General features: G+C 55.5%; 2 protein-coding genes across 11 annotated transcripts in view; one reads left to right on the top strand and one right to left on the bottom strand.

Moving 5' to 3' along the window:
- Positions 1-237: 237 nt before the first annotated feature.
- LOC119946609 lies at positions 238-2,790 on the top strand. 2 transcript variants are annotated; one of them, XM_038768019.1, is made up of 2 exons: positions 238-295; positions 1,940-2,790. In XM_038768019.1, the coding sequence occupies exon 2, from the start codon at positions 1,954-1,956 to the stop codon at positions 2,701-2,703; it is 750 nt and encodes a 249-aa protein (XP_038623947.1). In that variant the 5' UTR covers positions 238-295; positions 1,940-1,953; the 3' UTR covers positions 2,704-2,790. The 2 variants fall into 2 exon arrangements, with proteins under 2 accessions (XP_038623947.1, XP_038623948.1); XM_038768020.1 differs by having other exon boundaries at positions 246-295; positions 1,943-2,790.
- An 8,467-nt stretch (positions 2,791-11,257) lies between these two features.
- CACNA1C (calcium voltage-gated channel subunit alpha1 C) overlaps positions 11,258-22,754 on the bottom strand; it is a 202,677-nt gene continuing 191,180 nt past the window's right edge. For all 9 annotated transcript variants that reach the window (XM_038767787.1, XM_038767784.1, XM_038767785.1 and 6 more), the window contains 6 exons: positions 21,522-21,883; positions 19,224-19,325; positions 18,954-19,087; positions 17,710-17,825; positions 15,306-15,638; positions 11,258-12,630 (listed from right to left, as the gene is read on the bottom strand). In XM_038767787.1, coding sequence (XP_038623715.1) covers positions 12,241-12,630; positions 15,306-15,638; positions 17,710-17,825; positions 18,954-19,087; positions 19,224-19,325; positions 21,522-21,883 — 1,437 coding nt within the window. In that variant the 3' untranslated portion in view covers positions 11,258-12,240. The remainder of the gene's footprint in view (positions 12,631-15,305; positions 15,639-17,709; positions 17,826-18,953; positions 19,088-19,223; positions 19,326-21,521; positions 21,884-22,754) is intronic.

The following is a 22,754-nucleotide window of genomic DNA, read 5'->3' as shown; positions in this document are numbered from 1 at the left end:
GGATTTTAACCCACGACCTCTGACTCCAAAGCCCGGGCTCTTTCCACTGAGCCACGCAGCTGGCAACTGGCGGAGCCGGGATTTGAACCCACGACCTCTGACTCCAAAGCCCGGGCTCTTTCCACTGGGCCACGCTGCGGAAGTGACCGATGGGAAAGGGAGAGAAGGGGAGGAATGATGCTCTTCCCAGCCAATGGAGCGTTGAGTAGGGCTTCGGGCAGGATTCCAAGGAGAGGCAGTTGGAAGGAAGGGGCAAGATCCCGCACGGACAGGCCTTCCGCACAGGTGACCGAAGGTCAGGACCCCTGGGGGGGTGGGGATGATGATGATGATGATGATGATGGTATTTGATAAGCGCTTACCAGACGCCAAGCACTGTTCTAAGCGCTGAGGTAGATACAGGGTCATCAGGTTGTTCCCCGTGGGGCTCACAGTCTTCATCCCCATTTGACAGATGAGGGAACTGAGGCCCATTCACTCATTCATTCATTCATCCATTCAATCGTATTTATTGAGCGCTTGCTGTGTGCAGGGCACTGTACTAAGCGCTTGGGAAGTCCAAGTTGGCCTATATAGAGACGGTCCCTACCCAACAACGGGCTTGCGGTCTAGAGCGGGGAGGCCCAGAGAAGCGAAGCGCGTGGCCAGGCTTGGGAGTAGGAGGCCGTGGGTTCTAATCCCGGCTCTGCCGCTTGTCAGCTGTGTGGCTTTGGGCAAGTCACTTCGCTTCTCTGGGCCTCGGGTACCTCATCTGTAAAACGGGGATGTGAGCCCCATTCTAGACTTCTAGACTGTGAGCCCACTGTTGGGTAGGGACGGTCTCTATATGTTGCCAACTTGTACTTCCCAAACGCTTAGTACAGTGCTCTGCACACAGTAAGCGCTCAATAAATACAATTGATTGATTGATTGATGATGATGGCATTTGTTAAGCGCTTACTACGTGCAGAGCACTGTTCTTAGCGCTGTGGGGGGGATACAAGGTGATCAAGTTCCCGCATGTGGGGCTCACAGTCTTAATCCCCATTTTACAGATGAGGTAACTGAGGCTCAGGGAAGTTAAGTGACTTGCCCAAGGTCACACAGCAGTCATGCGGCGGAGTCGGGATGAAGACTGTGAGCCCCTCGTGGGTCAACCCGACTACCTTATGCTTGGCACCTAGTAATAACAATAATGATGATGGTATTTATTAAGCGCTATGTGCAAAGCACTGGAGTAAGCGCTCAACGACTATTGTAATTATTAAGCGGCTTGCCCAAGGTCGCCCAGCCGACAAGCGGCGGAGCCGGGATCGGAACGCACGTCCTCTGACGTCCAAGGCCGTGCCCTTTCCCCTGGGCTGAGCCGTACCTCCCCGCGGCGTTCAGCACAGTGTCCGGCCCCTAGGAGGGGCCTAACAAACCCCTCGGTCAGTCAATCAATCAATCAATCAATCAATCAATCGTATTTATTGAGCGCTTACTATGTGCGGAGCACTGTACTAAGCGCTTGGGAAGTACAAATTGGCAACACATAGAGACAGTCCCTACCCAACAGGGGGCTCACAGTCTAAAAGGGGGAGACAGAGAACGGAACCAAACACACCAACAAAATAAAATAAATAGGATAGAAATGTACAAGTAAAATAAATAAATAGAGTAATAAATATGTACAACCATATATACATATATACAGGTGCTGTGGGGAAGGGAAATGAATGAAAGTCACTTTCATTCACTCATTCATTCACTCAATCGTATTTATTGAGCGCTTACAGTGAGCAGAGCCCAAGTTGGCAACATCTGGAGGCGGTCCCTCCCCAACAGCGGGCTCACAGTTTAGAAGGGGGAGCCAGGGAACAAAACCAAACGGGTCGACAAAATAAATTGAATAAATACGGAGAAATGGAGTCACGTCGGTTGCGAATAGGAGGTGACTCCATTCTCTCCCTTCTCCAAGGAGGCGGGGGAGCCATGGCGGCGGCGGCCGTGGCCGGCCTGATCCCCGTGGTTCACTCGGTGGCGGGCGACAAGACCAGCTACTACCTCGGGCGGCAGATGTGGTTCGGCTTCACGGGGCTGTACGGGCTGGTGGTGTACGTGGCGCGCCTGCCCTGGGCCCTCCTCCACCAGGACTTCTGGTGCCACGGGAACATCTCCACCCCGTGCCTGGTGCAGTGCTTCGAAGCCCACTTCGACCGGCCCGTGGTGGGCGTCTGGTACTTCTTCTGCTTCACCTTCCTGGCCCTCTTCTTCCTGCTGGAGTTCTTCGTGGCCCAGCTGCGGCACAAGCAGGCCAAGCTCAGGGCGCTGGCGGCCCAGGGGGACCAGTGCGAGGCGAGCTCCCTGACGGGCGTCCGGGAAGAGGCCCAGGGCCAGAAGCGGACCATCCTGGACTTCCACCGCGAGAAGATGATGCTGGACCTCTACCTGCTCTACTTCCTGCTGCAGCTCCTCAGCCAGGGCCTGTTCGCCACCCTGCTGCTCTTCGCCCACCTGCCCCTGGTAGACAGCTCGCCCATCCGCTGCAGCACCCCGCTCTGCCCCGGCCCCTTCAGCTGCCTGGTCAGGGGCTCCAAGGAGAAGCGCATGTCCATCTACACGCTCTTCACGCTGGCCGCCGTGATCCTCCTCTTCTGCTCCTCCTTCTTCGCCTACAGCGTCCACCACTACTTTCTGCGCGGGGTGGCCTACGGCCCGAGGAAGAGCCCCTGGGCCGACTGAGCCCCGGCGGGCCCGCCGAGACCCGGCCTCTTTCTTTGCCCCGCTCCCCAATAAACAGCCCCACACCGGCCGTCGGGGGTGACTTCCCATTCATTCATTCATTCAATCGTATTCATTGAGCATTTTTAGACTGTGAGCCCACTGTTGGGTAGGGACTGTCTCTATGTGATGCCAATTTGTACTTCCCAAGCGCTTAGTACAGTGCTCTGCACATAGTAAGCGCTCAATAAATACGATTGATTGATTGATTGATTGATTGATTGAGCGCTTCCCGTGTGCACAGCGCTGTACTGAGCGCCTGGGAAGTCCAAGTTGGCAACGGAGAGAGACGGTCCCTACCCAACAGCGGGCTCCCAGTCCAGAAGAGCGTCGCGGGGTAATAAGAAGAAGGATGGTTCCTGTTCGGCGCCGACCATGTGCCAAGCGCTGGCCGTCCCACCTGGGGCTCACAGTCTTTACCTTCGAGAAGCAGCGTGGCTCGGCGGAAAGGGCCCGGGCTTTGGAGTCGGAGGCCGTGGGTTCGAATCCCGGCTCCGCCAGTTGTCAGCTGGGGGACTTTGGGCAAGTCGCTTCAATCAGTCAATCAGTCAATCAATCGTATTTATTGAGTGCTTACTGTGTGCAGAGCCACAGTACTTGGGAAGTCCAAGTTGGCAACATATAGAGACAGTCCCTACCCAACAGTGGGCTCACAGTCTAGAACAAAACCAAACGTATTAACAAAATGAAATAAATAGAATAGATATGTACAAGTAAAATAAATAAATGGAGTCATAAATCTGTACAAACATATATCCATATATACAGGTGCTGTGGGGAAGGGAAGGAGGTAAGACGGGGGGGATGGAGAGGGGGGAGAGGGGGAGAGGAAGGAAGGGGCTCAGTCTGGGAAGGTCCTCAGTAGGGCCTTGAAGCTTCACTTCTCTGTGCCTCGGCTACCTCATCTGTCAAATGGGGACGAAGACTGCGAGCCCCCCGTGGGACAACCTGATCGCCTTGTAACCTCCCCAGCGCTTAGAACGGTGCTTCGCACAGAGTGAGCGCTTAACAAATACCATCATTATTATTATTATCCCAATTTGACAGATGAGGTCACTGAGGCCCGGAGAAGTAAAGCGACTCGCCCAAAGCCACACAGCTGACAAGTGGCGGAGCCGGGATTAGAACCCACGATCTCTGAGTCCCAAGCCCGGGCTCTTTCCGCTAAGCCACCCTGCGTCTCGGTGACAGATCTGGTCACCACGTGGTTCCCTCCCTTCCCACCGTCGGTTCCCATTGTTTAACGAATCCCACCGTTATTATTACATCATCATCAATCGTATTTATTGAGCGCTTACTGTGTGCAGAGCACTGTACTAAGCGCTTGGGAAGTACAAGTTGGCAACATAGAGAGACAGTCCCTACCCAATACAGAAGCAGCGTGTCCTAGTATAAAGAGCCCGGGCCTGGGAAGGACCCGGGTTCTAATCCAGGCTCTGCCACTTTGCTGTGTGACCTTAGGCCAGTCATTTCTCTGGGCCTCAGTTCCCACATCCGTACCACATCTTGGCGAGGGTTTGGATTCTCCCCATTTTTCGGATGAGGAAACAGAGGCCCAGAGGGGTCAAATGGTTGGCCCGCGGTCACACGGCATTCATTCAGTCGTATTTATTGAGCGCTTACCGTGTGCAGGGCACTGTACTGAGCGCTTGGCAGCAGGCCGGGGCAGAGCTCGAGTGAGGAACCAGTCACCCTGAACCGTAAGCTCACCGCGGGCCAGGAACGTGTCTTGTATTATACTCTTCCAAGCGCCTAGTACAGTGCTCCACACACAGCAAGCGCTCAATAAATACCATCGATGGGTTGATTCCCTTTAATCGACAGTTTGGTAGGGGGTTCCGGGGATAGCGCCGATCGCTGGAATCCAACCACCTCAACCAAACAAGAATTTTGGATTACCCGTGGGTTTCCTTTATCCATCTGTGGTATTTATTGCGCGCTTCCTGTGTGCACAGCGCTGTACTGAGCGCCTACAGAACTAGTAGACACATTCCCTGCCCACGACTAGTTTACAGTCTTTTAAACTGATCTCTCCCTGCTCTCGCTAGCACAGATGATCCAGGGCTGCCGTGGGGTCTTCCGTTTTCTCTGCGCAAAGGAAGGCTGGAAGGATCTGGGTAAAATCAAAACCAATCTAGGCATCGTTAAGAAATTTATTTGTAATTTTGTTTTTTTAAATAACATCATTCCTTGGATAAAAATGCAATCTTACAGGAATATACATATGGTCGCCCCTCCCACCCCCAGAGATGACCCCCTGCGCCCCTTTCTCATAATCTGTTCCTTTCTCAAGTTCCCCTGCCTCGAAGACAGAGGGGAAAGACGGGGGGAGGAGGAGAGAGGGGGAAGCAGGGAGGGATGGAATCAATCAATCAATCAATCGTATTTATTGAGCGCTTACTGTGTGCAGAGCACTGTACTAAGCGCTTGGGAAGTACAAGTTGGCAACATATAGAGACGGTCCCTACCCAACAGTGGGTTCACAGTCTAAAAGGGAGGAAGGAAGGGAGGAAGAGGAGAAAGTTGGAGAGAGGGAGGGAAGAAGGAGGAGGAAAAAGGGAGAGGACCTTCTGAGGACTCCCGGCTTCTGTGCCGATTATGAACTATCCGGCGGGATTTACACCGAGGGGACCAAGGAGCGGGATGGGTGGGTTTCTCCCTGGGCCGGGAGGGAGAAGGATTTTGCGGTTTGATTGACGGCTCAGGGCCACCGCCTTGGGACCAGCTTTAGCCACCGGTCAACGGAGAGGAATCGGACGGGCCGGCGGGCGGGACGGTGACCCCGGCCTAGGGAGAAAGCCGGGGCAGGGGCCGCTCCGCTCTCCGGGCCGGAGCTGACCCCTCCTCTCAGGCAGGGCCCCCCTAATTCCGGGAGGAGGGTGAGGAAGGGAAGGGATGGGGTTGGGGCGAGTGGATAATAATAATAATAATAACCACGGTATTTGTTAAGCACTTGGGTCGATACAAGGTCATCAGGTTGTCCCACGTGGGGCTCACGGTCTTCATCCCCACTTTCCAGATGCGGGAACTGAGTCCCAGGGAAGTGAAGCGACTTGCCCAAAGTCACACGGCTGACAAGTGGCGGAGGAGGGATTTGAACCCACGACTTCGGACTCCAAAGCCCGGGCTCTTTCCACTGAGCCATGCTGCTTCTACGGGGATAAAACCACATGCCCATCCAGGACCCTGCCCAGCCTGCAGGACCCCCCGCCCCCGCATCATCCGCACCAAAGATCCAGTGGGGGGGTTCCCCCCTGACACCGACACCCCCTCCCCTGGAAAACTGTGAGGGGGGAAACGTGGGGGTAGCCCCCCAAACCCTCCCGCTGAACCCCAAGCTGTGGGGTTCCCAAGTGCTTAGTACAGTGCTCTGCACACTGTATATATGTATATATGTTTGTACATATTTATTACTCTATTTATTTATTTATTTTACTTGTACACATCTATTCTATTTATTTTATTTTGTTAGTATGTTTGGTTTTGTTCTCCGTCTCCCCTTGTAGACTGTGAGCCCACTGTTGGGTAGGGGCTGTCTCTAGATGTTGCCAACTTGTACTTCCCAAGCACTTAGTACAGTGCTCTGCACACAGTAAGCGCTCAATAAATACGATTGATTGATTGATTGATTGATTGCACACAGTAAGCGCTCAATAAATACGACTGAACGAATGAATGACTGAATGGCCTAGAGAAGCAGGGGCCATGTGTCGGCTTGAAACAGGGCCCAAACAGTAAAAATAAAATGAAATTTTTAAAAAGTCACGTGTGGGCTGCAGCACGGCCTCATGGCTAGAGCCCGGGCCTGGGAGTCGGAGGTCGTGGGTTCTAATCCCGGCTCCGCCATATGTCTGCTGTGTGACCTTGGGCAAGTCACTTCACTTCTCTGAGCCTCAGTGCCCTCATCTGTAAAATGGGGCTGAAGACTGTGAGCCCCCCGTGGGACAACCTGATCACCTTCTAGTCCCCTCAGCGCTTAGAACAGTGCTTTGCATATAGTAAGTGCTTACTAAATCTCATTATTATTATTATTAAAATGAGGATGAAGACTGTGAGCCCCACGTGGGACAACCTGATCACCTTCTATTCCCCTCAGCGCTTAGAACAGTGCTTGGCATATAGTAAGTGCTTACTAAATCCCATTATTATTATTATTTTATTAAAATGAGAATGAAGACTGTGAGCCCCACGTGGGACAACCTTGATGACCATTCCCCCCCGGCCAACGCTTAGAACAGTGCTTCGCACATAGTAAGTGCTTTACAAATACCATTATTATTATTATTATTATTATTACAGTGACACCGTTTCCACTACCACAGCCGGCTGTCTTTGAAGACTCCTGTATATATGTATATATGGTTGTGCATATTTATTACTCTATTTATTTATTTTACTTGTACATATCTATCCTATTTATTTTATTTTGTTGGTATGTTTGGTTTTGTTCTCTGTCTCCCCCGTTTAGACTGTGAGCCCACTGTTGGGTAGGGACTGTCTCTATGCGTTGCCAATTTGTACTTCCCAAGCGCTTAATACAGTGCTCCGCACATAGTAAGCGCTCAATAAATACGATTGATGATGATGATGACTCAGTCTGCCCTGAATCCCTTCTACTTCGTCCCCGAGGAACCGACACCCAGTCGCGCTTACCGTGTGCAGGGCCCCGTAGTGAGCGAGCGGTTGGGAGAGCACCCTACAACCACAGACAGGGACACTCCCGGCCCAGCAGGAGCGCAGTCTAAGCCCCCCTGACGTCACTCACGCCCCGCCAGGCCCCGCCCCTGACGTCACATTTACGCAATCTCCCCAGGCCCCGCCCCGACGTCGCTTTGCGCTTTCACGACTGGCAGGGCCCCGCCCCCTGACGTCACACAAGCCCCCGACAAGATGCCCCGCCCCTGACGTCACTTTACGCTTTCACGGCCGACAAGGCCCCGCCCCCTGACGTCACCGCACTCCACTGCCCTGACAAGGCCCCGTCCCTAACAAAGGCCTCGCCCCCTGACGTCATCACATGCCCTCGCCCCTGACGAGGCCCCGCCCCCTGACGTCACTGCATGCTCCCGGCAAAGGCCTCGCCCCCTGACGTCAGGGCACGTTTTCACGGCTGACAAGGCCCCGCCCCCTGACGTCACCGCTGACAAGGCCCGCCCCTAACAGAGGCACCCGTGACTTCACCACACACCCACCCCGACAAAGCCCCGCCCCCTAATGAGGCCCCGCCCCTGACGTCACCACACGCTCCCTGACGTCGTCACGCTTTCACGGCGGACAAGGCCCCGCCCCCTGACGTCACCGCACTCCATTGCCCCTGACAAGGCCCCGCCCCAACAAAGGCCCCGCTCCCTGACGTCACCACACCACCCACCCCTGACAAGGCCCCGCCCCCTAACGAGACCCCGCCCACTGACGTCACAACACGCCCCCGACAAAGGCCACGCCCCTGACGTCAGTGTACGTTTCACGGCTAAGGCTCCGCCCACTGACGTCACCCCACACCCTCGCCCCTGACAAGGCCTCGCCCACTGACGTCACTGCACGCACACCTCACTGACGTCACCGAGCAGCCTCGCCCACTGATAAGCCCCGCCCCCATAAGGCTCTTCCTCATGACGTCACTGCACGCCCTGCAGAGAAGCAGCGTGGTTCAATGGGTAGAGCCCGGGCTTGGGAGCCAGAGGTCGTGGGTTCTAATCCCACCTCTGCCACGTGTCTGCTGTGTGACCTCGGGCAAGTCATTTCCCTTCTCTGGGCCTCAGTTCCCTCATCTGGAAGATGGGGATGAGGACTGTGAGCCCCACAGGGGACAACCTGATGACCCTGTATCCCCCCCCAGCGCTTAGAACAGTGCTTGACACATAGCAATTGCATAATAATAATAATAATAATGGTGGTATTTGTTAAGCGCTTACTATGTGCGAAGCACTGTTCTCTGTCTCCCCCTTCTAGACTGTGAGCCCACTGTTGGGTAGGGACTGTCTCTCTATGTTCCCAACTTGTACTTCCCAAGCGCTTAGTACAGTTCTCTGCACATAGTAAGCGCTCAATACGATTGATTGATTGATTGTTCTAAGCGCTGGGGAGGAGCCTGATGACGCTGTATCCCCCCCCCAGCGCTTAGAACAGTGCTTGACATGTAGCAATTGCATAATAATGATAATAATAATAATACTAATAATGGTATTTGTTAAGCGCTTACTATGTGCGAAGCACCGTTCTAAGCGCTGCGGGGGAGACAAGGTCATCAAGGTTGTCCCACGTGGGGCTCACAGTCTTCTTCCTCATATTAATAATAGTAATAATAATGGCATTTATTAAGCGCTTACTCCGTGCCAAGCACTGTTCTAAGCGCTGGAGGTTACAAGGTGATCAGGTTGTCCCACGGGGGGCTCACAGTCTTCATCCCCATTTGACAGATGAGGTCACTGAGGCTCAGAGAAGTGAAGTGACTTGCCCGAGGTCACACATTAGACAGGTGGCGGAGCCGGGATTAGAACCCACGACCTCCGACTCCCAAGCCCGGGCTCTTCCCACTGAGCCCCGCTGTTTCTCTAACCAGATACCATCATTATTACTATTATTTCTAGACTGTGAGCCCGTTGTTGGGTAGGGACCGTCTCTCTATGTTGCCGACTTGGACTTCCCAAGCGCTTAGTACAGTGCTCTGCGCACAGTAAGCGCTCAATAAATACGATTGAAGGAATGAATTTCGGGGGCAGTGCGGAGGAGGGCTGCCCGGGGCGGGGAGGCCACACATTGCCTGGCAAGGGGGGAGAAGTTAGGCGGGGCTCGAAAGAAAGCAGGCGGAGAGTAGTAAATGGGAGAGGCGGGTGGGCCACAAGATATGCCAGTGTGGCTCAGTGGAAATAATAATAATAATGTTGGCATTTGTTAAGCGCTTACTATGTGCAAAGCACTGTTCTAAGCGCTGGGGGGGATACAAAGTGATCCGGTTGTCCCATGTGGGGTTCACAGTCTTAATCCCCATTTTACAGATGAGGTAAGGCTTGGGAGTCCAAAGTCGTGGGTTCGAATCCCACCTCCGCCACTCGCCAGCTGTGTGACTTTGGGCAAACCACTTCACTTCTCTGGGCCTCGGTTCCCTCACCTGTAAACTGGGGATAACAATAATAATAACGGTGGTATCTGTTAAGCGCTTCCTATGCGCCAAGCACTGTTCTAAACGCTGGGGTAGACACAAGGTCATCAGGTGGCCCCACGTGGGGTCGCAGGCTTAATGCCCATTTGACAGATGATGTAACTGAGGCCCAGAGAAGTGAAGTGGCTCGCCCAAAGTCACGCAGCTGATCAGCGGCGGAGTCGGGATTAGAACCCACGACCTCTGACTCCCAAGCTCGGAGCTTGGCACTACGGAGCCACGCCGCTGGTCGATGGGACGGGATGGGGATGAAGAGTGGGAGTCCCACGTGGGACAACCTGATCACCTTGTATCCCCCCTCCATCTCCCCACCTCCAGTGCTCAGAACAGTGCTTGGCACATAGTAAGCGCTTAACAAATACCATCATTTTTATACGCCAGTTTAGCATCCCGGGGCTTCCTCTCCCTGCACAAGCTGCTCAGTCCCCCTCCTCCCGACCGCACACAGAAAAAGCACTTAGAGTTTCGGCACAACTCCAATACAAAATGATTTACTTTCCATGCAGCAAAATATACAAGTGAATTCGGAAACAAACTCCATTCGATTCGTTATATTCGCTTGGCACAACTGCAATTCCGTTTTAAAAAAATATTTGAAAAATACTGAAACTGACCTGGATTCAAGTATTACGGTTTCTTCAACAGAAACATTATCAATGCAATAAAACATCACACAGAAATAGATTGAAGCAGAACTCCTCCACGGGTGGGTTTCGTTTGTCGGTTGGTTTTTGTCTTGGATTTCTCTTTTTGTTTTCTATACAGTTTTAATGCCTACACAACTCACAACTGTAGTTTTCAAATGAAGATTATTGCATTGTTTTTGCATATCTCGTGGAACAGAAAATGCAAAGATTTTACTGATTCCCTCCCGCCCCCCCCCCGCCCCCCTTCCAGAAGCAGAGACAGTGGTTTTTGCATTCAGATGGCCCCCGGACTCGAAACTCCCGCGGTTAAACCAGGAAGCGGAGAATTGTACACGAACACACGCTCACAAAGTGTCACCCGGCCCGCACACGCTCGCATACACACGTCCACGCACACGCAAACACGCGTCCCAGATCCCCCCCAAAGAACGCACCTCATTATTACCTTTAAATTAGGGGAGGGGGGGAAAGAAACCCCAAAAGAAACCCCAACAGGTTTTCAGGTACTAGCGAAGAAGGCATTCCCCTTGAGAAGCAGCGTGGTTTAGTGGCAAGAGCCGGGCTTGGGGGTCGGAGGTCGTGGGTTCTAATCCCGCCTCCGCCACTTGTCAGCTGGGTGACTTGGAGAAGTCACTTCTCTGTGCCTCAGTTCCCTCCTCTGTCAAATGGGGATGAAGACTGTGAGCCCCGCGTGGGACAACCTGACCACCTCGTATCCCCCCCCAGCGCTTAGAACAGTGCTTGGCACACGGTGAGCGCTTAACAAATACCAACCTTATTATCAAGGGCGAGCATGCGGGCGGAGGGGGGGACGCCCCCACGGCCACTTCTCCCACGGGAAAGAAAAGTCGAAACGATAAGGATGGAGCCAAACCCATTTTCCATCGGCCCAAGAAATGAAAACGAAACAAAAGACCCAAAAAAAGGTGCTCCCGGGAATCCCGGGGGTCGCGTCACCGGCCCCCGGCGCCCCCAGACCCCCAAAATCGGAACGAAAGATTGGAACATGCGTTTAAGAAGTAGCAAACGAAGAAAGATGTACAGCTGGCGGCCTCTCCGCCCCTCTTCCATCTCCCCTCGCCCAGGCCCTGATTCTCCGGCAGGCCCGGCCTGGGGTGGTTGATGCGGGGTCGACGGTGGTTCCCCCCTGGGGTCTCCCCGTTGGGTGGGCTGGGGGTGCGGAGGCCCCCCAGGCCTCTCGCTCCTCCTTCCTCCTCCTCCTCCTCCCCCCGGGGCGGGATCCTCGGCGAAGGATGCTCCGTCAGGTCTCCCCCCTTCCCGGCGTCCGGCCTTGCCGCTCCGTCTCCAACCCAACATGTGCAAAACGTTGACCAGCAAAGTCGAAAGACCCCCGTTCGGGGCAGGGGGAGGGAGGGGAGATCCTCCTGTGGAGGGGGGGGGAGCCAGAAATCAGCCTCCTCTTCCTCTATGCGAGGGCCCCCAGGCCCACCCCGTCGCCCCTTCTTCCTCTCCCTGGGGGAGGGTGGGGATGGGGGGTCCTCTTCCTCTTAAATTCTCTCTCCACACCCCCCCCCCCCCTTTTATCTTCTCCCCCACCCCAACTCTGCGAAATGAATGAAGAACTCTGTTCAGGTTAACTCCAGGTCACGAGAACAGTGAGGCACTTCAGAAACAAACCCCTTAGGAACATCGAAACAAATAAAAACCGCATGGCTCCAGCGCCGTCCACTACAGGCCGCTGACGCAGACCCTGCTGTGCTGAAGACCCTCCCCGTCTTCTTCCTCCCGCTCCTGGGAGCCCTGCGGACCCCGGGCCCTGCTGGGGGAGGACTCGGCCTCCTCGTCGGCCTCCTCCTCCTCCTCCTCCTCCTTGTCCTCGTCCTCCTGGTCGGACTCCCCCGCACTGTCCGGGCCCGGGGCCCTGCAGTCCAGCAGCAGCAGGAGGCTGTCCTGGGGGCTCTGGCCGCCCCCTCCCGCGTCCCCGCCGCTGAGGATGTGGTCGGCCGCGCTCTCCATCTCCTCTATCGTCAGGTCGCAGGCGTCGGCCAGCTCCTGGGTCGTCACCTCCAGGAACTTGGGGTCGTGGGCGAACTGCGCCAGTCCTTCCGAAATCAACACCTAAGGAGGAGCAATCAATCAATCAATCAATCAATCGTATTTATTGAGCGCTTACTGCGTGCAGAGCACTGGACTGAGTGCTTGGGAACAAGTTGGCAACATCTAGAGACAGTCCCTACCCATCATCAATCGTATTTATTGAGCGCTTACTGTGTGCAGAGCACCGGACTAAGCGCTTGGGAAGTACAAATCGGCAACATCTAGAGACAGTCCCTACCCAACAGTGGGCTCACGGTCTAAAAGGGGGAGACAGAGAACAAAACCAAACATACTCACAAAATAAAATAAATAGGATAGATATGTGCAAGTAAAATAAATAGAGTAATAAATATGTACAAACGTATATACAGGTGCTGTGGGGAAGGGAAGGAGGGAAGATGGGGGGGATGGAGAGGGGGACGAGGGGGAGAGGAAGGAAGGGGCTCAGTCTGGGAAGGCCAACAGTGCTTAGAGCAGTGCTTCACACATAGCAAGCGCTTAACAACTACCATCATTATTATTCTTATTCAGTCCTATTTAGGGAGCGCTTATTGTGTGCACATGTTGCCCATTTGTACTTTCCAACAGTCTAAAAGTGGGCTCACAGTCTAAAAGACTGTCAAGTCACTCACTCATTCACAGAGAAGCAGGGTGGCTCGGAGGAAAGAGCCCGGTCATGGGTTCTGATCCCGGCTCCGCCACGTGTCTGCTGGGTGACCTCGGGCAGGGCACTCCACTCCTCTGAGCCTCAGTGACCTCAGCTGGAAAATGGGGATGAACACTGGGAGCCCCACGGGGGACAACCTTGAATTAATAATAATAATAATGGTGGTATTTGTTAAGCGCTTACTATGTGCCAAGCACTGTTCTAAGCGCTGGGGTAGACACAAGGTCATCAGGTTGTCCCACGTGGGGCTCACAGTCTTCATCCCCATGAGGGAACTGAGGCACAGGGAAGTGAAGTGACTTGCCCAAAGTCACCCAGCAGACAAGTGGCAGAGCCGGGATTAGAACCCACGACCTCTGACTCCCAAGCCCGGGCTCTTTCCACTAGGCCACACTGCTTCTCTGTATCCCCCCTAGTGTTTAGAACAGTGCTTCACACATAGTAAGCGCTTAACAACTGCCATCATTATTATTCTTATTCAGTCGTATTTACGGAGCTCTTATTGTGTGCACGTTGCCGATTTGTACTTCCCAAGCGCTTAGTACAGCGCTCTGCACACAGTAAGTGCTCAAAAAATACGATTAAATGAATGAAACGAATGCACAGTACTAGACTGAGCGCCATCGCCCCTACTCCCTCCCTCTGCTCTACCCCTTGTCCCTTCCCATAACACTTGCGTCTATTTGTACATAGTTATTACTGTATTTATTTTGCTAACGATATGTACAGGACTGTGAGCCCACTGTTGGGTAGGGACCGTCTCTATATGTTAGCAACTTGTACTTCCCAAGCGCTTAGTACACTGCTCTGCACACAGTAAGCGCTCCACAAATACGATTGAATCTGTAATAATGATAATTATGTTGGTATTTGTTAAGCGCTGACTACGTGCCAAGCACTGTTCTAAGTGCTGGGGTAGATACAAGGTCATCAGGTTATCCCACGTGGGACTCACAGTCTTCATCCCCATTTTACAGATGAGGGAACCGAGGCCCAGAGAAGTGAAGTGGCTTGCCCAAGGTCATACAGCTGACAATAATAATAATAATAATAATAATGATGATGACATTTGTTAAGCACTTACTATGTGCAAAGCACTGTTCTAAGCGCTGGGGAGGATACAAGATGATCAGGTTGTCCCACTTGGGGCTCACAGTCTTAATCCCCATTTTACAGATGAGGGAACTGAGGCCCAGAGAAGTGAAGTGGCTTGCCCAAGGTCATACAGCTGACAATAATAATAATAATAATGATGATGACATTTGTTAAGCACTTACTACGTGCAAAGCACTGTTCTAAGCGCTGGGGAGGATACAAGGTGACCAGGTTGTCCCACTTGGGGCTCACAGTCTTAATCCCCATTTTACAGATGAGGGAACTGAGGCCCAGAGAAGTGAAGTGGCTCGCCCAAGGTCACACAGCTGACAATAATAAATAATGATGGCATTTGTTAAGCGCTTACTATGTGCAAAGCGCTGTTCTAAGCACTGGGGAGGATACAAGGCGACCAGGTTGTCTCACTTGGGGCTCACAGTCTTAATCCCCATTTTCCAGATGAGGGAACTGGGGCCCAGAGAAGTGAAGTGACTTGCCCAAAGTCCCACAGCTGACAATTGGCGGAGCCGGGATTTGAACCCATGACCAGACTGTGAGCCCACTGTTGGGTAGGGACCGTCTCTATATGTAGCCAACTTGTACTTCCCAAGTGCTTAGTCCAGTGCTCTGCACACAGTAAGCGCTCAATAAATACGATTGATTGATTGATTGACCTTTGACTCCAAAGCCCGGGCTCTTTCCAATGAGCCACGCTGCTTCTCTAGTGCCGGGATTAGAACTCACATCCTGTGGCTCCCAAGCCCGGGCCCTTTCTGCTAAGCCACAGCTGCCTGGCAAGGGAGGCTAGCTGGTAGGAAGGGGCAAACCAGGCCCCAGGAACTTTTTGTTTCGCGGGGCAGTGAGAAGAGAGGGGAACGGGTGGGCCTGTGCCCACCTCCCACCCCCTGCCCTCCGTCCCGGTGCGGGCACCTACCGCTTCCACCAGGCTGCTGGCACTGCCGTGGAAAGGCCCGGCTCCCGGCCCGGCCCCCGGCCCGGGCACCGTCAGGGACACAGGCCTGGCCCTCCTCGGGCTGCCCCCTCGGCCACGGCCTCCCTCCGAGTGCCGGGAGCTGCGGTGCACTGAGGGGCAGCTGCTGTTGAGCTTCTCGCTGGCCGCCACCCCGTCCAGCTGCAGGGTGGGCACGGGCTGCGGGGGCCAGGGGCGACCGCAGGGCGTCGCGGGGGGCGTAGCGCAGGGCCGAGGGAACGCGGCCGGGGGATGGCTTCTCTGCGGGAGGGGGCTCAAGCCGGCCACCGCCAAAGCCTGTGGGCACAAGAGGCCGGGGTCACCCTTCGGTCCGGCCGTCGATCAGGGCTATTTATTGAGCAGAGCGCCGGACTGAACGGGTCGACCCACGCCCAGCCTCTAACCTTTCCAATCCCCCAACTTTTTTTCGCACACTCAATCGATCCCATCATTTCTATTTATTGAGCTCTTACCGCGTGCTGAGCGCTGGACTAAACACTTGGGAGAGGACAGTATAACACTATTAATAGAGTGTTATAGTCTGAGTGCCTCCTCATTCAGAACCACCAGTGGTTTCAATTTCCTCTCCACAGACAAAAATTCCTTCCATCCCTCTCCGTCGTCTCCCTCTTCCCTATCGATTCTCCGTAAGGTAGTCCTCTCTCTCTGGCCTCTCCTTCTTCTCCATCTACTCCCTTCTCCCACTGCACCCCAGCTCAGAATCTCCATTTCTGCATTTCTCTCACTGTCTCCTTCCTGACTCTCCCACCTCCGAACCCTGACGTAATAATAATAATGATGATGATGGCATTTATTAAGCGCTTACTACATGCAAAGCACCGCTCTAAGAGCTGGGGAGGTTACAAGGTGATCAGGTTGTCCCACGGGGGGCTCACAATCTTAATCCCCATTTTCCAGATGAGGGAACTGAGGCCCAGACAAGTCTAGTGACTTGCCCAAAGTCACACAGCTGCCAATTGGCGGAGCCGGGATTTGAACCCATGACCTCTGACTCCAAAGCCCGGGCTCTTTCCACTGAGCCACGCTGCTTCTCTAAGCATGTACCCTTCCTCTTCTCTGGAACTCCTCTTTTCATGATATCTGTTAATTCCAGAACCCCTAAAATCTAATTTACTAATTCTAATTTAATCTAATTAGACAAAATCTAATTTTTTCTAGATCGAAGACGTATTTTTTAATGGTATTTGTTAAGCCCTCACTATGCGCCAGACACTGTTCTAAGCGCTGGGGTGGACACACGCCAATCAGGTTGGACACAGTCCAAGTCCCCCATGGGGCTCATAGCCTTATTCCTCATTTTACAGGTGAGGAAACTGAGGCATGGAGAGGTGAAGTGACTCGCTCAAGGTCACACAAGTGGCCGAGCCGGGATTTCACCCAGCTCCTCCCGACTCCCAAGCCTGTGGTCTTTCCACTAAGTCACGCTGCTTCTTGTGGCTTATTGACTACCGGCTGACTGCTAACTTCCTGAGGGATTAAATCCTGGGATAGACAATCCCCGTAAGTATTCCCAAAGGCAGGGACCAGGAATATTATTTCTACTGGATTTCCAAGCCCCCAGTAGAGAGCTCTGGAAACAGTAGGGAGCCAGTACAGTCCTCTACTCATGGTAAGTGCCCAGTAGAGCATCCTGCCTATGAAGCACTCAATAAATACGATTGAATGAATGAGTGATAGATGTCCGCCACATGTCTGCTGTGTGACCTTGGGTAAGTCACTTTCATTCATTCAATCGTATTTATTGAGCGCTTACTGTGTGCAGAGCACTGTACTAAGCGCTTGGGAAGTCCAAGTTGGCAACATATAGAGACGGTCCCCACCCAACGATGGGCTCACAGTCTAGAAGGGGGAGACAGACAACAGCACCATAATAATAATTACTATTATTCACATGGAAGGCACTCAACACATTAGGCAGCGTGGCTCGGTGGAAAGAGCTCGGGCTTTGGAGTCAGAGGTCATGGGTTCAAATCCCGACTCTGCCGATTGTCAGCTGTGTGACTTTGGGCAAAGTCACTTAACTTCTCTGGGCCTCAGTTCCCTCATCTGTAAAATGGGGATGAAGACTGTGAGCCCCCAACCTGATCACCTTGTATCCCCCCAGCGCTTAGAACAGTGCCTTGCACGTAGTAAGCGCTTAACAAAAAGACCATCATCACCATTATTATTATTATTAGACATTCAGTACAGTACCCCGCATAGGGTAGCTGTCCCATAGAGTGCCCAAAATATGACAAGGGCTCAGCACAGTGCCCCGAACAGGGTAGACGCCCAGCGCTCTGGGCCAGGGCAGGTGGTCGGCCGACGGCGGGGGGAGGGTGGGCCCTGGGGGTGGGGGGTGCCTCACCTGGTGTCGCAGCAGGTGCAGGGGCAGCGCTGATTTGTGGGGGGCGTCCACTACGGCTCCGGCTCCTTGCTCCCTGGGCCTCCTCAGGCAGTCCATGTGGAAGGAGGCTCTCCGGCCTGAAATCCCCCAACCACAGGGTCGCTGGGCCGCCCGCGCCAAACGGACCCTCGCCCGAGACACATCCCCCCAACCGGGCCTCGACCGCCCCTTCCCCACGCCCCCCATAGCCCCCCACTCCGGCCCGGACGGCCCCCAGACTGGACAGTCAGTCCCCTGATAGCCCCCCGGCCCGGACGGCCCGCAGACTGGGCAGTCCCCCCAAAGCCCCCAGGCCAGGACAGCCCCCAGGCTGGACGGGCCCCCCAAAGCCCCCAGACCAGGACGGCCCCCGAACTGCACAGTTCCCCCAAAGCCCCCCGGCCAGGATGGCCCCCGGACTGGACAGTCTCCTAACAGCCCCCAGGCCCGGAAAGCCCCCAGACTGGACAGTCCCCAGGCCCAGAAACTGCACAGTTCCCCCAAAGCCCCCCGGCCAGGACAGTCCCCAGACTGGACGGTCCCCCAAAAGCCCTCAGACCAGGACGGCCCCCAGACTGCACAGTCCCCCCAAAGCCCCCCAGCCCGGACAGTCCCCAGACTGGACAGTCCCCTAACAGCCCCCAGGCCCGGAAGGTCCCCAGACTGGACAGTTCCCCAATAGCCCCCAGGCCAGGACAGCCCCCAGACTGGACGGATCCCCAAAAGCCCCCAGGCCAGGACGGCCCCCAGACTGGACGGTCCCCCCAAAGCCCCCAGATCAGGACGGCCCCCGGGCTGGACAGTCCCCCCAAAGCCCCCCCGGCCTGGACAGTCCCCAGGCCCAGACGGCCCCCGAACTGCACAGTTCCCCCAAAGCCCCCCGGCCAGGATGGCCCCCGGGCAGGACAGTCTCCTAGCAGCCCCCAGGCCCGGAAGACCCCCAGACTGGACAGTCCCCCAATAGCCCCCCGGCCAGGACAGCCCCCAGACTGGACGGTTCCCCCAAAGCCTCCCGGCCTGGACGGCCCCCGGACTGGGCAGTCCCCCCAAAACCCCCCGGCCAGGACAGCCCCCGGACTGGACAGTCCCCCAGTAGCCCCCCGGACTGGACAGTTCCCCAGTAGCCCCCCGGCCTCCCCTGGCTAGAATCCCCCTGGTCCCCCGGGCCTTGGGGTCTGGGGTCGGGGGGTCGCCGGCCTTTGGGGGGTCTCCCGGCCTCCACGCACCGAGGGAGGCGGAGCGGAGGAAGCCCCGCTTTGGGGAGGGGCGTGCGGGGCGCGGGTCCGGCGGCGGCGGCGGCGGGGGCGGGGGCGGCGGGGTCCGCTGGCCGCCGCCTTCTTCATCATCCCGGGAGGACAGCCTGGACACGGGACGGACAAGGCCCGCTCAGATGGGGCAGCTGGGAGACGGGGACCCCCCGCCCCCCGGGAAGCCCACCGCCCCGCTCCTCCGATCTCCCGTCCGGGCCCCCCCCCCCCCCGCGCCCCTCGGCTCACGTGTTGCAGTAGGCCAGGTCTGGGTCCAGGTGGTCCTGGCCGGCCCGGCCGGGCCCCCGCTCCTCGGGCTGGGCCGCGCCCCCCGGCCGCCGACAGCTGACCCTGCCGGGCCGCAGGGGCCGTCAGTCGGGGGGGGGACCCCCGCCCCGCCCAGCTCGGGGCAGTGGGGAAGGGCCTCGGGGCACTGGGGAAGGGGCGGCGGAGAGGCGGGAGGATCTGGGGAGACGGGGGACGGCCTGGGGGGCTGGGGGGGGAGGGGGACGGTTCGGGGGAGGGTCAGTGGAGGGGGTGGGGGGGGGACGAGGGGGGTCGGGGGAAGGATGTTGGGGAGAGAAGGATCTGGGGAGAGAGCGGAGGGTCAGTGGAGGGGGAGGGTTGGGGGAAGAGGGGCGTCTGGGGAAGGGAAGGTTTGGGGGAGAGGGGGAAGGATCTTGGGGAGAGAAGGATGGGTCAGGTTGGGGGAAGAGGGGGGTCGAGGGGAAGGAAGGTTTTGGGGCGAGGGGGAAGGATCTTGGGGAGAGAAGGATCCGGGGCGAGAGGGGATGGTCTGGGGAAAAGGGAAGATATGAGCGGAGGGGGAGGGTTTGGGGAAGAGAGGGGGTGGGTCTGGGGGAACAGGGTTTAGGGAGAGAGGGGACGGTCTGGGGAAAAGGGAAAGATTTGAAGGGGGGGTTTGGGAAGAGAGGGGAGGGGTCTGGGGGAAGAGGGTTTGGGGAGAGAGGGGACGGTCTGGGGAAAAGGGAAAGATTTGAGGGCAGTGGGAGGGTTTTGGGAAGAGGGGAGGGGTCTGGGGGAAGAAGGTTTGGGGAGAGAGGGGACGGTCTGGGGAAAAGGGAAAGATTTGAGGGGAGTGGTAGGGTTTTGGGAAGAGGGGAGGGGTCTGGGGAAGAGGGTTTGGGGAGAGAGGGAAGGATCTTGGGGAGGGCAGGGGGATTTGGGGGAGAGAGGGAAAGATCTTGGGGAGAGAAGGGAGGGTCAGGGGAGAGAGGGAAGGTCTGGGGAAAAAGGGGAAGATATGAGGGGAGGGGGAGGGTTTGGGGAAGAGAGGGGAGGGTCTCGGGGAAGAGGGTTTGAGGAGAGAGGGGAGGATCTTGGGGAGGCCAGGGGGGTTTGGGGGAGAGAGGGAAGGATCTTGGGGAGAGGAAGGAAGATCTGAGGAGAGGGAGAAGGTTTAGGGAAGAGAGGGGAGGGTCTGGGGGGTAGTGTGGGGGAGAGAGAGGAGGGCAGGGAGTGGGATGGGAGAGCACTGACAGGTGGGAGAGAGGAGGAGCTGATGCTGGTTTCCCGGGTGCTGTCCCCCGCCCCGCCCAGCCAGGCTTGGTCCTATGTTTTAGTGTCCGTCTCCTCTTCTAGACTGCAATCCCCTTGAGGGCAGGGATCACGTCTGCTAACTCTCTATTGGACTCTCCCAAGCACTCAGTCCAGTGCTCTGCACACCGCAAGCCATCGGGGGAGATGGAGTGTGAGTTGGGTGGGGCGGTGGGCAGGTGGGCCAAAGCCAGGCCGAGGGCCCAGTGGACATTTATGTCCCCACAGCACTTGCATCCATAACTGTAAATTATTTATATTAATGTCTGTCCCCCTCACTAGTCTGTAAGCTCATTTTGGGCAGGGAAAGTGTCTACCAACTCTGTTATATTGTTCTCTGTGCATCTAGCTTTAATTCTATTTGTTCTGACGACTTTGACACCTGTCTACATGTTTTGTTTTGTTGTCTGTCTCCCCCTTCTAGACTGTGCGCCCGTTGCTGGGTAGGGACCGTCTCTATATGTTGCCGACTTGTACTTCCCAATAGCTTAGTCCAGTGCTCTGCACACAGTAGGCGTTCAATAAATACAATTGAATGAATGAATGACTGAGTGCTTAGGACAGTGCTCTGCACACAGTGAGCACTCAATAAATGCCGTTGACTGAATGGGGATGCAAACCACTGGAGGCAAGTGTAGCCTTGTGGATAGAGCCCAGGGCCTCCAGACTCTGCCACTTGTCTTTTGTGTGACCCTGGAGGAGTTGCTTCGGTCCACTGTGCCTCAGTTCCCTCATCTGTAAAACGGGGATGAAGACTGTGAGTCCCACCTGGGACAGGCACTGTGTCCAGCCTGATGAGCTTGTATCTACCCCAGCGTTCAGAACAGAGCCTGGCACATAGTAAGCACTTAACAAATACCATAAAAGACAGCAAAAAAACCCAAACCCAGCCCAGGGACCGAGGGCCCGATTGGTTCAGAGAATGGCCCCGATCTTCTCCCACTCCTCTTTCTTCTCCTCTTCCCACTCCTCCACCTCCCACCATCGTACCTCTTGGCACTGCGCTTCCACGGAGCCTCGAGCCCTCGGGGGGCGGGCGACGACGGCAGGTCGGGGTCCTCCATCACGCAGACGGTGCTGGTGTAGCCGGGGAAACCGGTGGGACCGGAGAAGCGGCCCAGGGCCGTGTTGTTGGCGTTGTTGATGTTGGCGTTGGAGCCCGACGAGGAATAGCTGCTGGGGGTGAAGGTGGGGTCCACCAGCTTCTCGTGGGAGGGCGACCCCGGTTGGCCTTGGCCGCTCGCCGCCTTGTTGATGTGTAGGGGCCGCTGGGTGGCCAGGTGCTGGGGGAAGCAGGCCCTGCCGTCGCTTTGGTAGTAGCTGACGTGGTTTCCAAAGAGGCCACCGGCTCTCTGCAGGGGGCATCCGGGAGATGGAGAGACAGGCAGAGATAGAGACGGAGAGACACAGAGAGGGAGGAGAGAGAAAAAGAGAGAGGGAGAGAAAGAATGAGAGACACAGGAGAGAGACAGAGCGAATGAGACAGAGAAAGAGAGAGGAGAGACAGAGAGAGGAGAGACAAAGAGGGGAGAGAGACAGAGAGAGAAAGAGAGAGGAGAGAGAGACAGAGAGGAAAGACAAAGACAGAGAGAGAGGAGAGATAGACAGAGAGAGAGGAGAGACAGAGAGAGGAGAGACAAAGAGGGGAGAGAGACAGAGAGAGAAAGAGATAGGAGAGAGAGACAGAGAGGAAAGACAGAGAGAGAGAGGAGAGATAGACAGAAAGAGGGGAGAGACAGTGAAAGACAGGAGAGAGAGAAAGAGACAGGAGAGAAAGAGAGGAGAGACAAAGACAGAGAGAAAGAGAGGAGAGGAGAGACAGAAAGCAAGGAGAGACAAAGAGAGGAGATTGAGACAGAAGGAATGAGAGAGAGAGGGAGAAAGAGGAAGAGAGAGAGGAGAGACAGAGATAGAAAGAGAGAAAAGGAGAGACACACACACACACACACACACACAGAGAGAGAGAGAGAGAGAGAGAGAGGGAGAGAGAGATAGGGAGCATCCATCCTTCAGGGCCACTGGTCCGACCCCCAGGTGCAGGCTCTTCCCATTTCACTGAGGAGCCCAGGAAGCCAGGAAAGGGCATGACAGGCATGGAGGGGGCTCTTTTTTAGGGTATTTTTAAGCGCTTAATACGTCCCGGGCACTATTCTAACTGCTGGGGTAGATATGGGCTAATGAGGTTGGACAAACTCCATGGTCCCACATGTGGCTTCTGATCTT

Source organism: Tachyglossus aculeatus, chromosome 27 (assembly GCF_015852505.1).
Source record: "Tachyglossus aculeatus isolate mTacAcu1 chromosome 27, mTacAcu1.pri, whole genome shotgun sequence".
Classification (NCBI taxonomy): Eukaryota; Metazoa; Chordata; class Mammalia; order Monotremata; family Tachyglossidae; genus Tachyglossus; species Tachyglossus aculeatus.
This window is presented reverse-complemented; position numbering and strand designations above follow the sequence as displayed.

Excerpts from the sequence above, each read along its gene's own strand:
- LOC119946609 (XM_038768019.1), top strand. The coding sequence starts at position 1,954 with ATGGCGGCGGCGGCCGTGGCCGGCCTGATCCCCGTGGTTCACTCGGTG.